Source organism: Mustela nivalis, assembly GCF_964662115.1.
Source record: "Mustela nivalis genome assembly, chromosome: 15".
NCBI classification, from domain to species: Eukaryota; Metazoa; Chordata; class Mammalia; order Carnivora; family Mustelidae; genus Mustela; species Mustela nivalis.
Genome location: NC_139034.1, coordinates 50,083,308 through 50,106,934, shown reverse-complemented (window position 1 = coordinate 50,106,934; position 23,627 = coordinate 50,083,308). Strand labels below are relative to the sequence as shown.

The 23,627-nt window shown below is 33.7% G+C and overlaps 1 protein-coding gene across 7 annotated transcripts in view; it reads left to right on the top strand.

Moving 5' to 3' along the window:
- Positions 1-23,627, top strand: part of PCDH9 (protocadherin 9) — an 827,735-nt gene that overhangs the window by 310,843 nt on the left and 493,265 nt on the right. For 4 of the 7 annotated variants that reach the window (XM_082701260.1, XM_082701257.1, XM_082701263.1 and 1 more), the window contains exon 3: positions 16,127-16,228. The exons of 2 other annotated variants lie outside the window; for them this stretch is intronic. In XM_082701260.1, the coding sequence (XP_082557386.1) occupies positions 16,127-16,228 (102 nt within the window). The remainder of the gene's footprint in view (positions 1-16,126; positions 16,229-23,627) is intronic. One more of the 7 variants, XM_082701258.1, reaches the window with a different exon arrangement.

Below are 23,627 nucleotides of genomic sequence, written 5' to 3'. Positions count from 1 at the left end.
CATTAGGGAAGGAAAGGGAAAGAAAGAAGAGTGGTAGCTTTCTAAGAGTAACTTGTCAAATGTTAAGGAAGCTGAGGTATAATTGAGGAATAAGGAAGTTGAAAATTGAAGGTGCAGAATACTCTTTCCAAAGCACACAACAAGTGAAATATATGGAAAACAGAGGGTTGAAAATACCAGTGAGAGTTAGATTAGTTACGAGTAAATTCTGTGACAAAGTTGTATCATTATTTAGACTTAAATCCATCTGGCACGTCAGAAGTACTCAATGATCTTGTTGTGATAATATAGGAATAGCAGGACACCCATCTTGATACTTGGGCATGTATCTTACTTCTCTGATTATTTTTTTTTCAAGAAGATAAATTTAGTGAAAATTATTACTGTATAGATTATAAAAAACTGTTGAAATGGTAAATTAAGACATTCTTTTTTTCTCTTTGCCTTAGTAAAACTGAGTTTAAAAATCTGTTTCCCTTTACTTGTCGTACACTTTCCTGCAAAAGGAGAGTAACAGAGTGATATAATGTGCAGTTAAAAAAGTTTATAGAGGTGCTTGGGTGGCTTAGTCAGTTAAGCATCTACCTTTGGCTAGGGTCAAGATCTTGGAGACCCAGGATGGAGCCCTGCATTGGAGGAGGCCTGATGCTCCCTCTCCCTCTCCCTTTCCCCTGCTCCTTCTCTCTCTGTCTCTCTCTCACTCTCTCAAATAAATAAATAAAAATTTTAAAAATAAAAAAGGTATAATATATACAATTATAGAAGTTGATGGTGAAGACCCTTAAGGTTATAAAAAAGAGAAATTCATTTATATCAGCTAGATTAAAATACACATCTGGAATCCAGAGAGAGAAAACGAAGAACACTTGGGTTCTTATCTGAAGTGGAAAAGAGAGTGATAAATGAAGGACTTTCTCTGTGTTATCTCTATGTCTCTCACTGTCTGTGTCCCTGTCTCTTCTTTTACACTTGGTGCTTTTTTGTTTCTAGAAACATCTATTTACTTTTTCTGTACCGTTTTGTCACTCTTACACATGGCTGCTTCTGGAACCTTGTATACTCCAACCCTTGAATTTCAACTTCAGTCACCGACTGAGACTTTCTTTTCTCCATCTTGATATCCATTTCCACTAAAGCATTGGGAAAGAACTCATCATTTTTTGAACATAGCATATGCAGCAGTTTTGGCATAAGACATGGTCATCTTAGATTTTGCCTCTCTGGGTGTTAAGGCACACCACTTTGCTGCTAATGTGCCAGATTGTAGGGGAGGAGAGATAGGAGAGATGTGATTGTGTCCTGTATGTTGGGGTGTCTCTTCAGGAGATTTGGGTATAGCAGAAGAAGATGTCTTAAGTAGTTTGTAATGTACATAATTTAAAGTGAAAACATAGCACTTTATATTTACAGAATGGTTCATATAAATAAAGAGAATTATGACCCCGGTAATATTTTAGTAAGAGGATATTTATGTATTTTTTTAACCTTGTAATGAAATTAAAAGGGATCTTCTGGTAGATTCTCCCGTATGAACTTTCTGCTTGTATTGGGTTTTTACACCAAGTACTTGCCACTTCTTTTCTGTAAACTTATTTTACACTGCATCACAATGAATGACTATCACAAAAACAAATAGCATGTCAACACATTTATTGGACCAGAGCCCTCTTGAGATAATGTCTGAATTTTCATCAAGACTATAGTGATTAATGTTTCTGATTATGATAATCAAATAACTCATTAGTGGCTGTTTAAAGAGGACTTGAAATATAAAATGTGTCTAGAATATGGTGAGTCATTTGACTCAGACTATTGGAAGATCGGAAAAGCTGAAAAACATTTTTGGCCCTTAATATTATGCACTTAATATGTGGGGGCCCCACTTTTATATGTAACACTTTCTCAAAGGCCTGGGCAGTTCATCTTAAAGTGTACTATTATTTGCGAAAGTGTACTCTTTGTTTATGAGGAATGAATTGAGCAAGAGTTGTTGTCTTATCCAACTTGACATTAATGTAAAGCATCCAAAGATGGGATAAAGTTTTCAACAAGTGAAGTTTATGTTTTGTTACTTGCTGCTTAATATATGCACTAGGCAACTGAAGTATGGGAAAGAAGGTTATTACTTTATTTTTCAAAGAAAACTTCGTTTGTACTTAGTTTCAGTTTAATGAGCAGCAAAGAATAAGGTTTTGTTTTCTTTCATGTGTACTTTCTATAGCTTATTTAAAAGTTTGTAAATATTTGCTGAATGTGTCCTTTATTGGGTGGGTTTGTGTGTGAATGAGTTTTCCGTTCTTAGGCAAACTTGCCTTGTGTTGAGCTATTTATTTTAATAAGCCTGTAGACAAATTTTTATACTTCTCTGTGCTTTAGAAAGCTCACTAGGGAATAAGATTACAAAGAATATTCTGTATTTGGAGAAGAGACGTATAATGTCAATTAGCTTAAAAGCACAAAATACAAGTTGGTAAGGTTCAATCAAGCCTTGCTCAAAATCAGCCATTAACACAAAAGGGTCCAAGCTACATGGATAAATTACATATACAGTTACAATACTTAGACCTACAGTTCTGGCCATATTCAAACATGTATTTTTCATAGTATTTGATTTTAAACTCATGAGACTCTCCTTTTTAGCTGATGTTTCACAATACCTGATTGGCCCTTTTAACTCCCCCAAATCTGAGCATGGGGTATTTCAAGTTGAACTGAGAAAGATGTGTTTTATGAATACATTTGAATATTGAGTTAAGCAGATGGTTTCTTGAGATTTGGTTATAAGTCCCTTCCAGGGAGAATTTGTGTTTTTTTTCCTATTAAATTGAATGGCCATCTGGATTGAATGAACTAGAGACTCTAAATTCAGTCTATTGATGGGTCTTTGTTATTAGTCTTTTTCATGAGAGTGATCTGGGCAATTTGTGAGAATATTAATGAGCTGGGTTCAGAGGTCCCTTTAAACTCTGTGAGCCTATAATTTAAAATATGGGATTGAGCATATGACTGAATTTCTTTTTGCTTCAATTATATTAAAAGGAATTAAGATAGTTTCTACTCTATGTCATACGTCATCCAGAACAAAATATGTCACCCATTGGCCTCTGAATATTTGACCTTGGGTTAGTCAGTCTCTATGCCTTAATTTCCTCATTGATGATAGAGTTTAAGAAAAGAATCTTTAACATCCCTTTCAGCTCTAAGATTCATTGAGCCTATCAGATATTGAAGTCACCCAAAGGAAGGGAATTGCTACAAATCCTTACTTGCAAGCACAATTTTCAAGCTCAGATTCCAACTCTTAAAAGAGTTTCAGTGCCACTGAGGGGAATAAAAACAGACCTAATAGAACTTCAAAGGAGCAAAGGCTAAAAGAAAGGCAAACAGGGATTCAGAACTACTGAGCTCAATGTCAGGAGTATGAATCATATTTACTCTGATTTCCTGTTTCTTTTCATGTTGAGTCTCAAAAGAAACCAGCTACCTTATCTGGTTGCTTCCGTCTGCTTCTCTGCAGACACACAAATATGCAGATTCACACACACACATGCACACACACATACTGCAAGCCCCTACCTCTTAGAAGCTGGATAAAAGTTGTATTTTGTTTTTTAAAGTGTCCCATAGCTGTTTGGATTATTGCACGATATTATGGATTGCAAGATTAATTTAAACAATTTCTTGCCTCAGTGAGATAAGAAAATCAACACAAATTAGTGTTGGTGGTCTCATTCTCTTGGTAATCAAAACAGTAGGAAAAAGATATTGCGTAGTCTAGCAGGATCTTCTCTGCTATTTCACTGAAGGAAGGTGAAAAAGTCTACTCATTCTTGTCTAATTCTTATTATCTAACGTTGAATAACAAAAATCCTTGTAAAAGAGCTTGAATTTGTAATAGAGTGCTAATTCAAGATAACAAAGCATCAGTGGTATTGAATTTAAGAGGCAATAATTATATATATATATATATATATATATATATATATATATATATATTCTTTTTTCCTAAAAATACTTTTTTTATTCATGCATTTTCTTAGTTTGGAAGTGTTTTTCTGTTATCAGTATTATTTTTTAGATATTTTATTTATTTGAGAGAGAGAGAAAAAGAGAGAAAGCATGAGAAGGGAGAGGGCAGAGGGACAAGTACACTCCATACTAAGCATGGAGCCTGCCTTGGAGCTCCATGCCAGGACCCTGAGATCATGACCTGAGCTGAAACCAGGAGTCAGACACTTGACCAACTGAGCCACTCAGGGGCCCCTCTGTTATCAGTAATATTAATATGAAGAGAAATGTTATATAAAATGTCCTTTATTTATTATTTAATCACTCTTAAATATTGCCCCTCCTCCAACTCTTATAAAATTATTATGAACCAAAACAGTAATTTAGTTGGAGTGTATTTATTGTAATATCATTGTAGGACAAAAGTATGTTATTGTTGGTATATTTCTAAAAAAAAAAAAATAAGGAAAAAAACCCCTGTAAAAATACTACCATCTATTCCTAATCTCTTCAGTTTTACTCTCTTTTCCCTTCTATTCTGAGACGTGTGTATATATGTTGCTGAATGCATTTGTGAATATAGAGTTCATATAAATGACCACATTGAAAATACTGTCAACTCTTTGAGGACAAGGATTATTTCTTAATTGTATTCTTTTAACTAAATCATTAAAAAGTATTTGACACATAGAGGTTATTAAGAAATATTTGTTGAATGAATGGATGTGTTCCTTTGGAAGAATTTATGAAGTCATAAAATTTATAACATTTAACATGTTTCTTGAAGATAATATTGAATCTTGTGTTTTATCAACATATTCTTGCTCAGAAAACAAATGTTTCCCAGTTATACTTGATATTTATTACTATAAATTTTCAGAATAAATTTTTATGTTGCTGTAATCTATTTCTGTTCATTTTCATACCTCCCTTTGCCAAGGGAACAACTTCATAAGGAGAAATGAAAGAAGTGGTAGTGTTTTAGAGACTTATCTAAGTGTTAACAGTTCTATGACCTGAGAATTAAAGATAAACAGTTAAGTGGTTTTGCTGAAGTTATATTAGTTTGGAGCTTGGAGATAAAGTAATTTAAAGATGGACTCTATTAGCAGTGACTACGTCTACAGATATTTCCTTATTTGTTAAAATATATTCCTTTGGGGATTCTCAGCACAAACCTGTAAATTGAACCGTTTTTAAGACCTTGAAAGTGAGCATGTTTCTCAAGTGACTTGGTTTTGTTCCTTCAAATACATAGAACTTCAATTTTAAAAATAGATTTTAAAAATGCTCTAGCCTTTTAAACATTCACAGCTTGATAGATTCCAGATTTGCTAAAGAGTTTCCATCCAACAGCACTGTGATTAGTTTCTTTAATTTGGCCCTAAGTACTCTAAACTATTTCAAAAGTTACCCAATGCACCAATTTTTATCTAGAGAGAGGGTAGAAGTGTAGTCAATAAACTTCAGCCCTTTGACAGTGTTTTGTTTTTGTTTTATCTCTTCATCAATAAAAAGATGTCTGTGGAGCCTGAGAATTCAAGTTTTACTTTGGTTTTAATACAGCCACACACATTTTCAAAGCTATCAGCAAGATGAGAGCAAATGCTTATAACACAAGGAGTGGTAAAGTTTCCACTTTCCTGAAGTTTCCGCTATCAATGAAATTATTTACACCATTTTATGAAGAACCAAATTTAGAGATTTATATTTACCGCATTTTTTACTTCGAGAGGTAGAGGATATATAAACTCTAAACTTTCCATTTTATAGACAAAAACAATGAAACAAAAACACATGGTCAGATAGTGGTGGGGTTGGGTCAAATCCAAGACCCCAAGAGCCAGTTGGAACTTTCCATTGTATCCTGGAACATCCTTTTTACTCTAAATCACGAAAGAGTTATGAATTTTCACTCAACTTTAAATACTGTACAATTTGCATAAGTGAATTAAAATCAAAATATGAAACACTCAACTTAAAATTGTAAAATTATGTATTCAAGGGATAGTGTCTGTTATTAGTATACTACAAAAAATCAAACTGTGTTTGCTCTTTTTCTCTTTGTATAGGCTATTAATACTATCAGTTCCAGCTTCAAGGTATGTTTTAGAAAAATTTCCAGGAAGAGAATCATAATAAACCACTGAACTTATTCAAGAATTTGCCTAGAAAAGATAATGTTCAGATAACTGGCACAGCCTTGAATTTTGAATTCATTTTTAAGCACTCTGGGTGTGAATCTTTAAATTTATTATCCGATTTCTTTGACTCAAGGTTAACTTGAAGGCTGTTGTTAGACTAGCATGCAGATAGTGAAGGCTAATATTATGTTAAATTTTTATTTTTGGAAGACGTTTTTCATGATATAAGGACATAGTCTTACTAAAGGAAATTGTATTCAGTCCAGATTTTTAAAACTTTCTCTCTGTATCACAGAAATTTTAAAATTTAATTCTTGATAGAATTATTTTTCAGACATATTTCACCCTAACCTCCAGATGCATTTGTGTTAGACATTATATACGTTAACTTAGTATAATATAATATGTGATTTATTTATGGCACATTTAAAATTTTATCAACAGAGGCACCTGGGTGATTCAGTGGCTAAGTCAGTTATGTGTCTACCTTTGGGTCAGTTTATGACACCAGGGTCCCAGGATTGAGTCCGATGGCAGGCTCCCTGTTCAGTAGAGAGTCTGCTTCTCCCTCTCCCTTTGCCTGTTGCTCTCCCTGCTTGTGCTCTCTTTCTCTCTCTTTGTCAAATAAATAAATAAAATCTTTTACAAATGTATGAGTGTATATATATATATATATATACACACACATACACAAACATATACATACATACATGCATACACACACACATACATACTTTATATAGTTAAGGGTGAAATCTTTTAGAAAAATGTAGTACTTGTGCTATTAATTAAAGTAATCCTATGAAATAAGCACTCCTTCATATACAAATATATGCAATCATCTCTATGAAAAAATATATGAATCACCCACACAAAATATGTATTTACAACCATGGTGTGTGTATCACACATGTAAATGCAGTTCACAGATGGCCACCTCTGTAGGGATGGAAAGCCCATCACTGTGTCCCTGGAGTCTCCCACTCTGCATAGCCTCATATAACTTTTCTGTGCATTTTGATAACTAATACTGTTGTTTTCTAATAAGTTGTTTTTAGCATATGTATTTGGTATTCTTTCAGAACTGCTGTCTCAGGGATTTTCGTACAACAAGTAATGGAATAAACTTAAATGAACTACAAAAAAACCCAAAACAATTGCCTTGAATAAAAATAGAACATGAATAATCCTGATCAACCCCAGTGCCAAAAACATCTGTTATTGTATTACTTGAAATATGTTTGGACAGAAGTTAGCTTCTCTCTTAAGTGTATGTGGAGTGGCAGAGGCTTACATTGCCTGCATCATTTATTTAAATGCATAATTAAGTTACAATGTGCAGTGTCGACTGCATTAATAGGTCTTTGCTCAAGCAATATAACATGTAATCGTTTTGTAATTTGAAACCTTTCAATGTAGTATTGCTCTTGTGAAATGGCTTTACAGTAAGGTAATAATACAAGGAGGGGACCAATGAAGAAATTTTAAAGTATAGAACATTAGTGTTTGAAATATACTTCCTGAGGAATTTGATTTCCATACATACCCATAGCAACCGGCTAAAAGAGGTACATAAAACTCTAATATAACATCCAGGAAGCATTTAAAGAAAAATGTCGCAATGTACACAGAGCAGCCACACTTTGTGGTCCTCATAAATGTGGCTTTGCGTTGCTCCCCCTTCATGTGTAATGATTTGAAATTGTGTTTAGTTTATCTGTATGAAGTTGGAGAGCTTGGTAATAATTGCTCATGAAAGAATTTTTAGCCAGTGTGGGAAAATGTATGGGTTTATTTGTGTATTTATTTGTTTAGCAAAATTTTGTTCATTCCATGTACCCAGCACCCTAGTACCTTAATTGTTCAGTTCAAAGAGCTCTGCTCGGCTGTTGCATATTTAGAGGGAACCTGCTAAGGAACTATGACATAGGGAGCTGTTGTTTAACTCTTCATTGGATTATCAAAAATTCTACGGGACTTCAAAGTTATTTTTCCCTTTCTTCCCACTTTCATTATATATTTTGTTGAGAAAAGGGGATAAAATTCAGCCGAATGCAGCCTTTTTGAAAACCAAATGATTATTTTTGGAATCTCTCTCTCTGTCTTACCTCTATTTCTGCATTTGTGAATAGTCCCTTAGGAAAAACCTTGCAAGGCTTTGCAAAAAAAGGAAAATCAACTGAAAAAGCATTCTCAGGAAATGGACAATATACAGAGTTGCTGAAACTTTGTAGAAACCAAAGTTATTTATGGCAATAGGTTGTTCTCAAGTATCACTTAAGCAATAATACATTGAAAGAAAGCTATTTCTTGGTACGTTACTTGGCACCTATACGTTTTATTAAATTGTTAGAATTATTTGAAAAATGTCAGCCAGCCAGTGATCGAGGCCATTAAATTTTGGAATAAGGTATGAGACAGAAATTCCTAAGCAAAGAAAAAATGTCTCATCCGGGGCTTGGGCTAGTACCTCTTAACTGAATTTCCTCAGACTTTAATTTCACATTCTTAAGTCTTTTTTTTCCCAATTTTTTTTATACTTAGTTAAGATTTTTTTCCTGCTTACAAAGTATCCCTTGTATCTTCACTGTTTTGGAAAAAAGTGGGTTTCATTTAGTGTATCATAAAGTTGTAAATTGAGGTAAGTTTCTACTAATGCTTTAAACATGACCTACTTGCAGTAATAAAATGCACATTAAGAAATACTTTTTTTTTTTTAAGATTTTATTTATTTGTCAGAGAGAGAGAATACACAAGCAGACAGAGTTGTAGGCAAGGGAAAAGCAGGCTCCCTGCTGTGCAAGGAGCCCAGGATAGGACTTGGATCCCAGAACCCTGTGCCGAAGGCAGGCACTCAACAAGAAATACTTTTTAAAAATTTTAATTTCACTTGATCACAAGGAGCTACAATTGAAGAAACCCAACTGGTCTACTTAATGGGCCTGGGCCAAAAGTCTTATACAAAGTAGTAAGGGTTATTGGTCATTTCAGGGAGTCTGAGGCAGATCCGAGTCAACTTGCTTACCAGGTGGTTTGCTGCCCTAGAAAAACCAAAGGTGAACTTGGCAAAGTCTCCTGGGTAGGACCTGGGCATTGAACAGGAGCCATTTGTTCATGTATATAGTAGGTAACTTCAAATTTATGCACTTAGGTAATATATTACTGTGAGAAACTTCCTGTCATGAATTGCTAAGGATTCAGTTGGAGAAACAAAGCATGAAGCCTAAAACCACTGCTCTGTTTAATGTTTTAACGACAGGTGCTCTCAGTCTATGCTATTAGTGCACCTTATTTTTGTGATAGCATCTATGAGACAAAATGCTAATTTGGGGATAAGAATTTCCAATGAATTTGTCTGCTGTGAAACAAAAGAAAAACAAACAAAAACAAACAAAAGAAAACAGCTACAAAGAAATTATCACCCAGAGAGTTAGAAGCCAAAACAATCTAGGTGACTGCAAATCTTTGTAATGTCTTGCATTTATTCATTTATCCCACTTAAAATTTTCACTTAAAATACTATAAAATACCGAGTAATGCTGAAGGCATTGTATTATATGCCTCTAATAAATTGTCAATAAGAGGGTCATGTTCTTTGTGGAGTGAAAAAAAGCAAACTATGTTTAAATGAAGTAGAGAAAGACCTTTATGCTATAACACCATAGAAGGAAGAATTAGCATGTTTCTCACCTGACTTTAGAGAAACATTTCCTTTTCCTTTTTTTTTTTTTTTTTTAAGATTTTATTTATTTGAGAGAAAAAGAGAGGGAGCAGGAGCAGGAGTGGGGGTGGGGTGGTTTCAGAGGGAGAGGGATAAGCTGACTCCTAGCTGGGCAGGGAGCCCAGAAATCTCCACCTGAGCCCAAGTCAGATGCTCCACCGACTGAACCACCCAGCCAGCCTAGAGAAACATTTTCTACTGACAAGGGGAGAATCAAAAGGTAATAACATCCACCTGGTATCTTTACTTCTGAATGTGCACACTTACAAGATTTTATGGCTTATAAAACTGTTTTACCACCATTATCAAAAGTCTTGTTGAGGTTTTTAACAAAGCCACGCTAATCCTTTTTCCTGTGTGCTTATTCATATTTAGGTATTTGAAAAATTTAGAAAAAGTTAAAAAAATATATAAGGAAAATACCTATGTCCTTCTACCCAGAATTAACATATGCTAATATTTTGTGATATTTCTGTCTCTAATTTTTAAAGAAAAAATACAATTTTTTAAGAGAAAGAAGCAAAACAAACAATTTAAAAAAATAAACGATTCCTATTTACTAAAGGTATAGTTGACATTCCTTTTGAATCCTTTGATGGTCCACCTTTGTTTTTCATTTTACTTAAGGAATCTTCTCCTTGAAATTGTTACAGATTCTGGCCATGTGTATTTCTATGATTTGAATAGGTATTTATCTGATGTTTGGTTTTAAAATTTATTATAATGCATTTTTATTTTAAATCAAAGTATCTATTACCGAAGCTGATTAACTTTGTGTTCACCACAGTTTGGTGAACATTTTAGCTTTGTTTTCAAATTATATTTAACGATGATAAGGAAATTAAGCCAATTGAGAAGATATAGAGAAGATATTAGAAGGCCGTTGACGCAGGCTCCAGGCTTTCCAATTTGAAACAAAGTAGGTTCCAGGACAGTAAGTGATTGGGATACATTTTCAGAAATGGTGAGAAGCCACACTATATATCTCTTAAACTATACATTTTCATCAGTTTCTAGAAGTACTCTTAAAATATCTTCTTTAAAGTAAGCATGTTTAGGAACATTCTAAGAATTCTTCCCTTGTCTTCTTATAAACAAGAAATTCTTAGGCTCCTTGGTGGCTCACTGGTTAAGTGTCTGCTTTCAGCTCAGATCATGATCCTGGAGTCCTGGGGTCCCTATATTGGGCTCCCTGCTTAGCAGGGAGGCTGTTTCTCCCTCTTCCTCTACTCCTCCCCCTGCTCATGCTCTCTCTCTCTCTAGATAAATAAATAAAATCTTAAAAAGATAAATAAATAAGAAATTGTTCATTTGTCTAACTGAGGAAGTATTTTAGAACTAATGGAGGACATTGTCAGACAACATAGTTTCTGAGAAAGTACTTAGATTTCATTTTCTCTATGCTTTGCAGTTTTTTTTTTTAAATAACAATAAAAACATGAACAGTTAAATGGTTCCAGAAAGAGAGCACAGCGGTAAAAAGAAAACAATGAGTGTATGGTGTCCTAGAAGGCTAGTGATGTAAATATGTCCAAAAGGAAAGGGGTTATCAGTTGTGTCAAGTGAGATGAAAATGGAGAATTTCTCTTTGAGTTACTAATGTAGAAATCATTGGTGGATATGACAGAGCAATTTCAGGGGAATGCTGGTGGTGAAAACCTGAAAACACGTGGGTCCTCCAAAAGAATGAATGGAGAATAGTTCAAGACATCAAGTATACACAGTTCTTTAATTCCTTTTTTGTAAATGGGAATTTCTTATTAACCTTAGAGCTCTTTTTAATCAAAAGTTTTAAGAATATTTTATAGTTCCTCACAAAAAGATTTTCTTAAAATGGGTAGGAATAACATTTTCAGTGGGAGTTTTTAACAAATGGAATTATTTAATGAAACCTATAGCACAAAAATGCAAGGCTACTGCCTCTATAATGATTGCACAAAATTTTTAACAGTGCCATTGATTTTCAGCAAACAATCATGATTTTATAAGAAGGTGGGAGGAGTATTAGAATAAAAGAACATGTTGTTGCTGCTATAGAGTTTGACAGAAAATGTAAAGAACCCCCTTTTTAGCAAGAAAACACCTCTGTCTTAGTGATAGTTCTGTAATTTTTCATAAAACTTTTGTTGCTTTTGCCACTGTTGATAACTTTTCTCTTGATATCATGGCTATGAGCTCCCTTCTTAGAAATTTGTTAAAAATGAAAAGGTTAATATTGCTGACCATGAGGCAAGTTTGAGTAGGTATTTCTTTTCCTTCCTTTCTTTGTAGGTATTTCTGTAAGTAGTGAATGACAATTTCCCAAGAACTACCATGGGTGTCTTGGGGAAGCAAGATTTATCCACATATTAAAATGGAGACTATTAATCATAGGTAATGAAAAACATCAAATGGATTTTAAAGTACAGAACAAATGTATTTACAGTGATTTCCATTTAATACAATTGTTGTTATTGAGCTCTGGACCTCTCAAGTGATTTGTCTGCAATATGAAATCTGATTTAACAGATTCGTCTTAACCATATTCATTATATAGTTATTCATATCAAATTTGGCAAACAGAAAAAAAATTTAGTGGGTGAAATCCTGAGACATTTATAATAAATCTTTCCATTTCAGGCTACGGCTCTCCCTGAAATAGAAACTTGTTAGAAAGGATTCATAGTGATTAAATTGTTCTTCACTTAAGAACTTGTTTCCTTAAAGTTTTGCCTACTGATAGTATTTGATCTCAAAATATTGTTTATAGAGTTACTTTATTTTTTTTTAAGATTTTACTTATTTATTTGACAGAGAGAGATCACAAGTAGGCAGAGAGGCAGGCAGAGAGAGAGAGGAGGAAGCAGGCTCCCCGCTGAGCAGGAGCCTCGATCCTGCGGGCCTCGATCCCAGGACCCTGAGATCATGACCTGAGCCGAAGGCAGTGGCTTAACCCACTGAGCCACCCAGGCGCCCTATAGAGTTACTTTAATTTTTTTTCCTCAAGCTTATAGATTTACAATCCCCAGAAGCTATTTACATCATAATACTAAAAAATTTTAGAAAGTGAGGAAGACAGAGTGGGTTAAACTTTTCCTCGGGTGCCATTCGCTGCTTTACAGAGGCTGGCTTGAATTAGACACAGGAGAGGCTTAGAGTTGAGATCTTGTTGGGATGGGAGGGCTTACTCAGGTGTTACAGTCATTTTGCAAACACACCCAGTCTGCTTATATTTCTTTATTGAATTTTTGGGAGGGAGAGGAAGGTGACACAGGCTCACCCTTGGTACCACCCCTGTGAAGCACTTACCCCATTATTTGCTAGTCCTCCCTTAGGTTAAGCCCGATTCTATAACTTCTCATCTTGGATCCACTGTTAAATTTAATGCTGTAATAACTTGCCTCTATCCTCAAAGCAGTCCTCACAGGCTTCATGGTTAAAGCATTGTCAAAATCCTTGCAGCTCACAGACCAAGTCACAAGAATTCATGTCTTCCAGCCTTTGCATATGCGGTTTGTTTTGTTGTGAATGTGTGCCAACCATGATTCGCTCATTGGCCCATCTTTCCAGATTCTTCCCACATATCAAATGCAGGAGTCTAGTCATTCTCTCTTCTTTGTCCCTAAGCAACCTGTGCATACATTTTCATGTGGTATTTTCACATATCATGGTGGTTATTTATTTCTATGTGTGGTTTCACTGCTGGAGGGAATATTAGAGATATTAAATCCCATACCTGAAGGAACCAATCAAATCCTGACCCATAGCATGCACTCAGTAAATATCTTATGATCAAACAAATGAATAAACAAGCAGAATAGAATGTGTGGATGAATGAGCAAATGAACGAACGAACGCCTTAAGGGAGATATGGCAGAGGAGAAATAGCCTGAGTTCTGTCACTTAGAAATTCATTTACTTGGCAAAGTTTCATGAAGGCACTGAATTTATCTGAACCTGTTAAAGAAGGTTTGTTTCTATGTCTCTGCAGAGGTTTCTAGTAGATAATACATAAAGTTTTGTATGTAAAGGTATAAAGCATTATACAGTATAGGTTTTTTTTTCCACATTCAAAGGCATTATGATATATTCCATGGAAAAAAACAGCTCCCAACATATGACATTAAATAAGGAAAAGGAAGAACAAATGCTAGAGAGCAAGACATCAGATCAAAAGAGGAGTGAGGCCAAAATTTGCTATATTGTCCTGAGCACCAGACAAAGAAATGTTAACCCAGGGATTCTAAACTCAGGCTGCATATTAGAATTACCTGGGTATTTAACCCACTGAGCCATCTAGGTGCCCCTAATTACTGGGTATTTAAATCATGTTTTTGCCTGAATTCTAATTCCTCTGGTGTGAGGTAGGGCTCAGTTATTGGTATTTTTTAAAGCTCTCCAGGTGATTCTAATATACAGCCAGGGTGAGAGCCACTGTCAGGCCAAAGGTATTGAAATAAATGTTTCTAGGGAGAAACACTGCATAAGACATGAGATGTTTTAAAAAGATTCATCAGCAGGAATAGATAAGAGGAGAGGCTAGGAACAAGCATTGGATGATTAAAATGTCTAGGAAACATCATAGATGACAATAACTGTTTTCCTTAGAAATCAAATAAGCTGTTTTCCTTAGAAATCAAAGGAAGCCACTGTGGAAAAATACGAAAGATAGTCCTTCATAATTAAGTGACTTTGTTCAGATGAACCTAGGCACATCCCAGGAATTAAACTGGTACAACAGCATTTTAGAAACTTCACCTGGAAGTTACTTAGATTACAAGCAGAGGATAAAATGGTTATTGCTATTTGCTTATTTACCCATGAAAATTCCTAGAGGAGGTAAGTTTTGAACATGGTTGAAATGATACTATTTGTACAGAGGACAGAAACAATGTATCGTTTTTTCCATGCAGAAAGGTTTCTAATAGGGTTTTGAGAGTCGTGTTTTCCTAATCCGTCCTATTGCTTTTCCCTTAACTAACAATGAGATAATCCACTGGTATTTTTGAAGTATTAATTCTTTTTTGGTGTTTTGGCCCCTTTTCTGTGTTTAAAAGTATTTCAAAACAAGTCTAAAAGAATGTAATGTGTTTAAAAACATAGTTAAATATACAAAATAGTAGCCTTGAGGTGAAAATACACTGAACTTAACACTAGCCTCAAAAATTAATTCACTTTTTAAAATGTCTTTGATAGTCATTTTCTATCAGATTATTTTTTGGCATGGGAAAAGTAAAATTTCATTGGTTAATTGAAAATGTGCCATACTAGTTTGAAAAAACATTATCTTCTCTACTTATGTCATACAAATCTGTTCATATGAAAGGGTGAAGGTTATATTCCAATGGTGAACCTTTTCCAGAAGCACTACAATATCTTTCATTAATGTAGAAGACTTAGAAATTCCAACGTTACCTGTACTAAAAAACTGCAAATACTTATAAATATTTGTTGCCCTGAATCTAATTAAGAGATTTAGGAAAGAAGGAAGAAAGGATAACAGGAAGCAAATAATATCTTATTTTTGCATAAAAAAATATTGTGAGGAATATGGAAGATGGTTACTTTAGTATTTTCATGGAGAAAGATCAAGCCATAATTTAATGTCTTACCTTGTATAATTCACATCCTTTTCCAAGTGAATTATTTTAGTTAACCTGTTTCAAAAAATACTTGGTATTAGTACAGAAGAAAAGTGAATACTTTAAAACCTTAAAGTTTAAGTTTTTCACTTTTGTTTGCTTCAAATGTATCATTTATAAAGTCTGTGCATGTAGTAGATAAGGCATAAGGTGTGCTCTCGGAAATTTGGGTAGGCAGCCCAACCTTAGGAAGAATAGTTTGTATGTCTAGTTTTCCTTACCTGTAAGTGGAAATAATAATAATATTTATGTCAAGTTGTGTATGATATATATCAAACACTTAGATAATACCTCACACAAATAGTAGCATCCTGTAAGATTTAGCTACTAAAATCATAAGCATAATGATACGGCTTTAAAAAAGACAGAGTAAAAATAAAATAACTACACTTAAGATTTTTTTTTTCATTTCACTTAAAACATTCTGACAATTTGTTTATCCTGGGGATATTTTTAATCTTTTTTTTTTTTTTTTGGAAAAGTCTCCATATTAATGCATGTTACTATGAGTCTAGACCCTTGCTAGTTCAAATGGTACTCCTTTAATTAGACGCTTAGCAAACAACCATGTCTCTCAGTAGACACTCTAAATGTGGAGTAGTTTGTCACAATTATTTGGTAATCTCTTTCAGTGTAACTCACACAGCAAAAGTGACAATATTCCTGTCACTCCTCAGAAATGTCCCAGCTCTGCGGGTTTCCACATTCAGGAGAATGAAGAAAGCCATTACGAGGTATGCTGTATCTCTATAGAGACCTCATGTTAGTAACTGAGTAATTTGCATTTTCCTAGTGATTTATATAGTCTGAGTTAACTATAATGAATATTTTCTTTGCCATCCTCTTTTATGTTCATATTTTTATACTAGTACTTTTTTAAACAACATACACTTTTAGAACAAAAGATAAATAATATTTTTCCTCTTTGATAATAGTCTAGCTATTAAATATGCTGTTCTTGTCATTGAATGCAAAGTGTTGATTATTACCTAGTTTGGGAGAAAGTAATGAGCAACTTTCTTTTGGAGTGAAAGATTCCTAATTGGTTAATTTTTATTAGTTGAGCTCAAAGATACGAACATCTGCTGGTTGAAAGACTGATTTGCTTCATCCCCTATACTTAAGGAAGATAAAGAAGACAGTGTTGCTCAATATGAGCAGGTTAGCTGGAATTTCCATTAATCTTTTCCCTTTTTTCCTGCCCTTTCTCAGCTTGATCTTTTATTTTCTTGTATATTTGGATTTAAAACAAAAATTACTTTTCCTTTTCCTTAATGAGTCCATCCATTGTAAAATCTAAAAGATGCATATTTTATTCTTTATTCTTTTTTTTTTTCTAAATTGGGAGGGGTATTCCAGTACCAATTATTCTAACATGGCTGGATGCAAAAATCTGTTGCTTTTCTTTTTTAAAAAAATTTTTTAATTTTTTAAATTTCTTTTCGGTGTACCAGAATTCATCGTTTATGCACCACACCCAGTGCTCCATGCAATATGTGCCCTCCATAATACCCACCGCCAGGCTCACCCAACCTCCCACCCACCACCCCTTCAAAACCCTCAGTTTTTTTCTCAGAGTCCACAGTCTCTCATGGTTCATCTCAGCCTCCGATTTCCCTCAACTCCCTTCTCCTCTCCATCTCCCCATGTCCTCCGTGTTCTTGCTTATGCTCCACAAATAAGTGAAACCATATGATAATTGATTCTCTCTGCTTGACTTATTTCATGCAGCATAATCTCTTCCAGTCCTGTCCATGTTGATATAAAAGTTGGTTATTCGTCCTTTCTGATGGAGGCATAATACTCCATAGTGTTACCTTTCTTTTAATTTATTAAAACTGTGGTTTGCAACATAACATACAATTTACCATTTCATTCATTTTAAAGTTACCGTTCAGTAGTGTTAAGTATGTTCACACTGTACAATAGAATATCAATTTTTAAGGAATTGTGTTTCAATAGTTAACTCTAATATTAATACCTACAAATTTGTTTCATGTATTTCTATAGTCTTAACATATAGATTGTAGATAAATGATGGAGAGATAGATAATATGAATATGTATATATGTATGTGTAAGTGTTAGTGTGTCCTATGTATTCTATTTTCTCATCGAAGCTAGGTTTTTCCCCCATTTCCTTAAAGGTATTGAAAATATTTTGTTTATTATTAGTAATACAGGATTTTTGCACTTGTTTTTGCCAAGTAAAGGGATCTATCATTCTCAAACCTTCCAGTAGTAATGTAGGTCAGAGAAACTACTTTGATTAATAGAAATTTGATGGAGCAAGTACCTTCTTTTCTAACTATTAAATGAGGTGGAAAAAGGATAAAGTGGTGTTTTGGACAGTTTTATCCCTTAATACTTCCTTTACATTTTTTCTTTTTCTGTGTGGATCTAACTCGTCAGAAACATCCTTCTAGCCTAAAGCATATATTCTTCTTCTTATTTTGTTTTTATTTGCTTTCTCCAAAATCTCAATCACTTGACAGTTGAGAGAAGAACTATAATTTAACCCTTTTATTTTTCATCACTACTATGTATATTTCAGGTGTGTAGAACATGGAAATTTCTCCCATGAGTCACCTTTATTTCATCCAATAATAACACAATAACACTTACTCTATGGCAGAAATAAGTGAGTTTTATTCATATATAAAAAGCTATGTAAATATTTTCAAAGCCCACACAGAATGTTCTGAAAGCTATTGAAATCCTGAGTATTTCCCAATTTTTTGTAGAGAATTTAAATGATCTATAATTAAAATAAGTTTATTTTATAAGGCCCAAAGCACAAAAACACAGTGTGTACAGGGTTTGTCTAGAGAATGTGGAGAAGAAAAAAAAAATACTCAGAGTTATCATGTTGACTTACAAGTCTAGTTATCAAAGAATAGTGAAAGAAATCTACTGTGTTATATTGATAAACAAAGGAAAATAAATTATTTTAGAAAATTTTTATTCCACAAATTCTCACTTGACCATCCTATTCAGGTCCACTACAGTCTCAGCGGTTCCCATTTAGGTCATCTCTATGGTCCTAGTTCTCTCTAGTGCTCTGTGATACTAAAAAAAGATGATGATATTGACAGATGACACTTTTGTGGCACCTACTCTATGCTAGGGTCTGTGTCAAGCTTTTTATGTATATATGTGGCCATCATTTACATTTTGCCCTTGATGAGTTTAGATTGCTTTTCATCATAATATACCTAATTTAGTAAGTATATGCTTTTATTTTTTAATGCAGAGTGAAAATCTCTGATGTTTCTAAGAAAATAAAACTTGGAAACAGAAGTCATGCCAGCTTTGGAGTGCTATAAAGCATTCTTCGAGATAGGGTTTCTATATAAATGCTTACTTAATATCTGTAGACCAATAACAAAGGGGATAGTTGCAGTAACCTGTTCCTTAAAAGTTATTAATCTAGTATTAACCATTCTTGAGAATTTATGAGGTGATTATAACCTACAAAGTTGGTTCCTGTACTATGCTGTTACATTTTTCCCTTTATATTGAATAATGTGGTAAGCCTCATAAATATATTATTTTTTTTATTTTCTCATCATTTATATGTTCCCTCTTTAATCATCTTAGTAAAGTAAAAATAAGAACATGTTAAGCTTTTAATCATAAAAAATATTTAATTAAATAAAACTATACTGTTCAAGTAGAAAGTCATATTTTTTGTTGACTGATATTGATTAATCTGAATGTAGTTATTAATAAGTTTGTATTATGAATTTAGATATAAAATGGAACAAAATCTGTATGACTAGCAAGTTTTTAATCATTCTTAAATTATCAGACTTTACCCATCACACTTAACTTAGATATAACAATTATTGCTTACTTATAGAAAAAATGATAGTATCAGCTATTGGGTAATTTTTGTACCAAACATTACCCCAAGCATTTCATATGTATTACCAAATTTTGTCTAATCTAAGATGTTCAGATGTTACTGTTTAACATCTTAGTGTAATGCATGCTACAGTTTCATTTACCATTGGGGGAAAAATGCTGTTGATTAAACTCTGATAAGTGCTCATTTATGGTTTCTTTAATACGTTTCCTGCTTCAAGATATGTTAAAATGTAAGAAAGCTTACATATTGAATTATTGAAATATAGCTCATTCAATTCTAACAACAACCCCATTATTATTATTCCCATTTTACAAATAGGGAAACTGAAGCATACAGTGGTTACATAATTTGCTTGAATTCACCCAGGTAGTAATTAATAAAGTTGGAATATAACCAACACAACACAGTTTCAGAAACTACAAGGTTAACTACTCTAAGATAGTATTTAAGTCAAAAAGAATTCACAGGCTAGTTGGCTGTCAGGGACCATAGAGATTATATATTCATACTACTGAAGCATAACTTGATGACAAGAAAGATAGAGTAGCTTGCTGTAGGTCACAGAGCTAGCTGGTGATAGCACTGGAATGAGATCCAGGTTTTCTGGATCCTGGAGTGATCTAATGATAACCTCTAAGCTGCATAAAAAATGTCTAAGTAAATGTTAGAGAAAATAGTTCATATTTGAAATTTTTCTTAAATTAGATTTTAAATAAGGTGTGGAATTTAAATGGACTATCATATTTAAGTATTCTCTTCCTGGCAGGCCTTCTGTCATTGGATACACAAAGTACCTTGATGGTTAAAATAGAAGCATAGAAATGAATAAGTGCACATTGTTTTCATGCCATAAATGCATATTACCTTTACTAAGCATCTTTGATCTATAAATTTTATTGTCATTTCCCTTCTATTATGTTCAGTTCCCTTTATCCATGAAATAGCATAGAATGCAAGCAGTTAGAGCTTTGAGTGTCTTATATTCTGCAATCTGTAGGAAAATGTCTCATAGTTATTGGAATTCACACAAGACTGCACCTCAGTATGAGTAGCTGTTCCCTGTCACTGTTTTTGATGCTTGAGCTGAAGTATTTTTACAAAATGCTATAGTGTTCAGTGTATGAATTCTTGAGATAAGACTTTTCCCTTGTAGCAATGAAATCCGAAAATCAATGTCAGATGGAAATCTTAACTCTAAGAGTTAGGGAGATTGGTGGAAGAGTTTTAAAATAAGTATGAATTTTAGCCGCCAGACTTTGGAAATGTGGCAGTTATCGCAAGTGTGAAATTCATGGGTGCAGATGGTTGATCAAGATATCCAAGGATGGACTACTACTATAAATCTCCCGACCAAAACTGGGAAAACAATTTTGATAAGGGAAATATATCTGACCTTTTACATAAATTTGTAACACAGGTTTTTGCTGGATTCAGAGATACACAGAAGTTAAATTATCATTGGAATTTCATGAACATTCCAATTGTGTCATTTGATGGAAATATTTAATAGAATAAAAATGTGTCAAATGGAGAGTGAAAGGAGCATGTGGGAAGAGAATACAACTAAATGTATTAGAGTGTTACTATTTTTGTGTGTCTTCCATTTCATACTCATAACCTCATTTAGGACAGTAGTCTTCTGGGTAAGCATAATTTTCTCACATCAAAGATGAAGTTACAGTACACCTTGAGTTTGAATTCACTGAACCAGGGGTACACTGAGAGCAAGGAGATCAAGGATTCTCCATGTTTGTAACTATAGTTTAGAACCCTCCTGTTTAAATTAATAATACCAAATGGAGTAACAGCAAAATAGTAACATTATCTGTTACTTTCTATGAAAGACATGTAAAGACAAAGGCCTTTTGCTTTTGTTTTACTTGATCTTGGTCTTTTCTTTCCTTTTCTTTTCTCTTTTCTTTTCTATACCTATCACAGATTAATCTTAACTAACAGTTTGGATCTAAACAAATAGAATTTAACATGTATGTTACACTCCATATTTATATTTTCCTGTTTTTGGTGTTTTATACAGTTGTGTGAACCAAACACATATAACTTCCAATGAAATAAACATGTTCAGGCCTTAGAATAGATATTACAGTTGATATCAGCTTTTAAGTTAAAATAATAGGCAAATCATTTAACAATAAGTCTTTATGTGTTACAATATCTGAGCGTAATATGGGTAATTTAAATTAATAGATTTTCACTAATAATAATAAATTAATTCACAAGCCAGTTTATTTTCATTTCCTTTCCTCATAAGAACAACCTTTTCTAAAACTCCAAAGGTAAAAATACTTAAAATACACACACAGGCACAAACACATACTATATATATATATATATATATATATATATATATATATTATATATATCCATACATATATATTTGGGGACTAATTCCTAATATGTCAAAATATTTAAATTCTCAGTAACATATAGGATTACCCTCCAAAATTAAATGTTAACAGACATGATAAAAGCTTTGTTACACCTCAGTCACTTACTGTGAAACTTTGCATGTATTATGATCAATAGAGACAGTATTCTAGATGACAGACTGGCTTACTCACTAGATAAGGATTTATTCCTCTTTCATCCTTTATCATAAAGGAGCCAAATCTGCGCTTTGGCAAAATAACAACAACAACAACAACAAATACATATCATTTACAGATCTATTAGAGTTAAGTTCTCACATGCCCACCTGGGAGAAGTCAAAGATCTTACAAGCCATTTTATGTAAGATTGGCCTTGCAAAAAGTTTCTAACAAATCCCGGGACAATTGCTGACTACCATTAAAAGTAATTGAAAACTTTCCTTGATATGTATTTGTTATATGTAACTTATATATGGATGAATTTTCCCTAACTCTCTAAATTTTTTAACCACTTATTAGCTACCAAATAAGTATATATAAATTTGAAATTGAATTACTAAAAACTCATTTACAGTACAGTAGTACATAGACACTACATACATTCATGTCTAATGCCTATGTATAATATTTTCTAGAAACTTGATCTTGGTCTTTGAATAAAATGAATATTTTATTTCATACCATTGAACTTACGTTAGAAAATTGTAGGAGGTATTAGTAATATAGGAAAATATAAAAATACTCACTTTTGACCAACTCTATACTACAATCTCTGCCTTCTGATGTGGTTTGATTTAATTTTTAAAATGGAACCATTCCCTAAACCAAATAAACAGGGATTGGGCGCCAGACATTCCTTCCTTTGTTTCTTTCCCATGAATATGATGTTGAGACTGTTCTTTGGAGGGGAAACAAATTATCTGTCTTCCCTTTGTTGACCTTTTGCATAATTATGCTGAAGCCAATCTATAAGTCTCACATTAACAATCCCTGTCTGCCTTCCTGCCTTCCACAAATATTCATCCAGCAAATATATCAGAGATGCTGTTATGTGATATGCTAAGTTCATTAGGCTGAGCAGGCACACATGCTTCTTTGTGTCTCGGATATTATAGGGGATACACTCTTAATAGTAAGTTACCATAAAGTGCAAAAGTGCTACAATGTGTTCAAGATTCAAGAGCACATAGCAGGAGCCAGTTTAACCTGTTCCAGGAAAAACACAATAATGTTAATGTAAGTCTGGAAGAAGTCTACCAGGTGAATGATCAGGAGTGATGTGATCACTGTGATCATGGACAGATGAGAATGTTTCTTCAGAAGATTGCATGGGTGAAGGCTGTGTGTTGGGAGAGGTCATCACAGGTTTAAGAAAAGTTCCACTGGTTATTTCTCTTCCCAATTCAGAGCTCTTTCCTGGCTCCATTTTCAAGACCTCATGCTGTTTCAAAATACAGAATGACAATACCTATCAACCTTGACATTCTTAGTTAATGTGGTATCTACCTACACTTTTAATTATTAAGAACAATGACTATGTAATGTTTCTCAGTTCGTGTTCAGTATTGTCAGTTTAAAAACTTCCAAGCACTTGGGTCGCCTGGGTGGCTCAGTGGGTTAAAGCCTCTGCCTTCGGCTTGGGTCATGATTCCAGGGTCCTGGGTTTGAGCCCTGAGTCAGGCTCTCTGCTTAGCAGGGAGCCTGCTTCCTCCTCTCTCTCTCTCTGCCTACTTGTGATCTCTGTCTGTCAAATAAATAAGCAAAATCTTAAAAAAAACAAAACAAAACAAAAAAACTTTCAAACACTTGTGAACTCAGATATGTGTACTTATAGATGCACTCTTACAGATTTAGATTTTAAATGAATCTTATATAT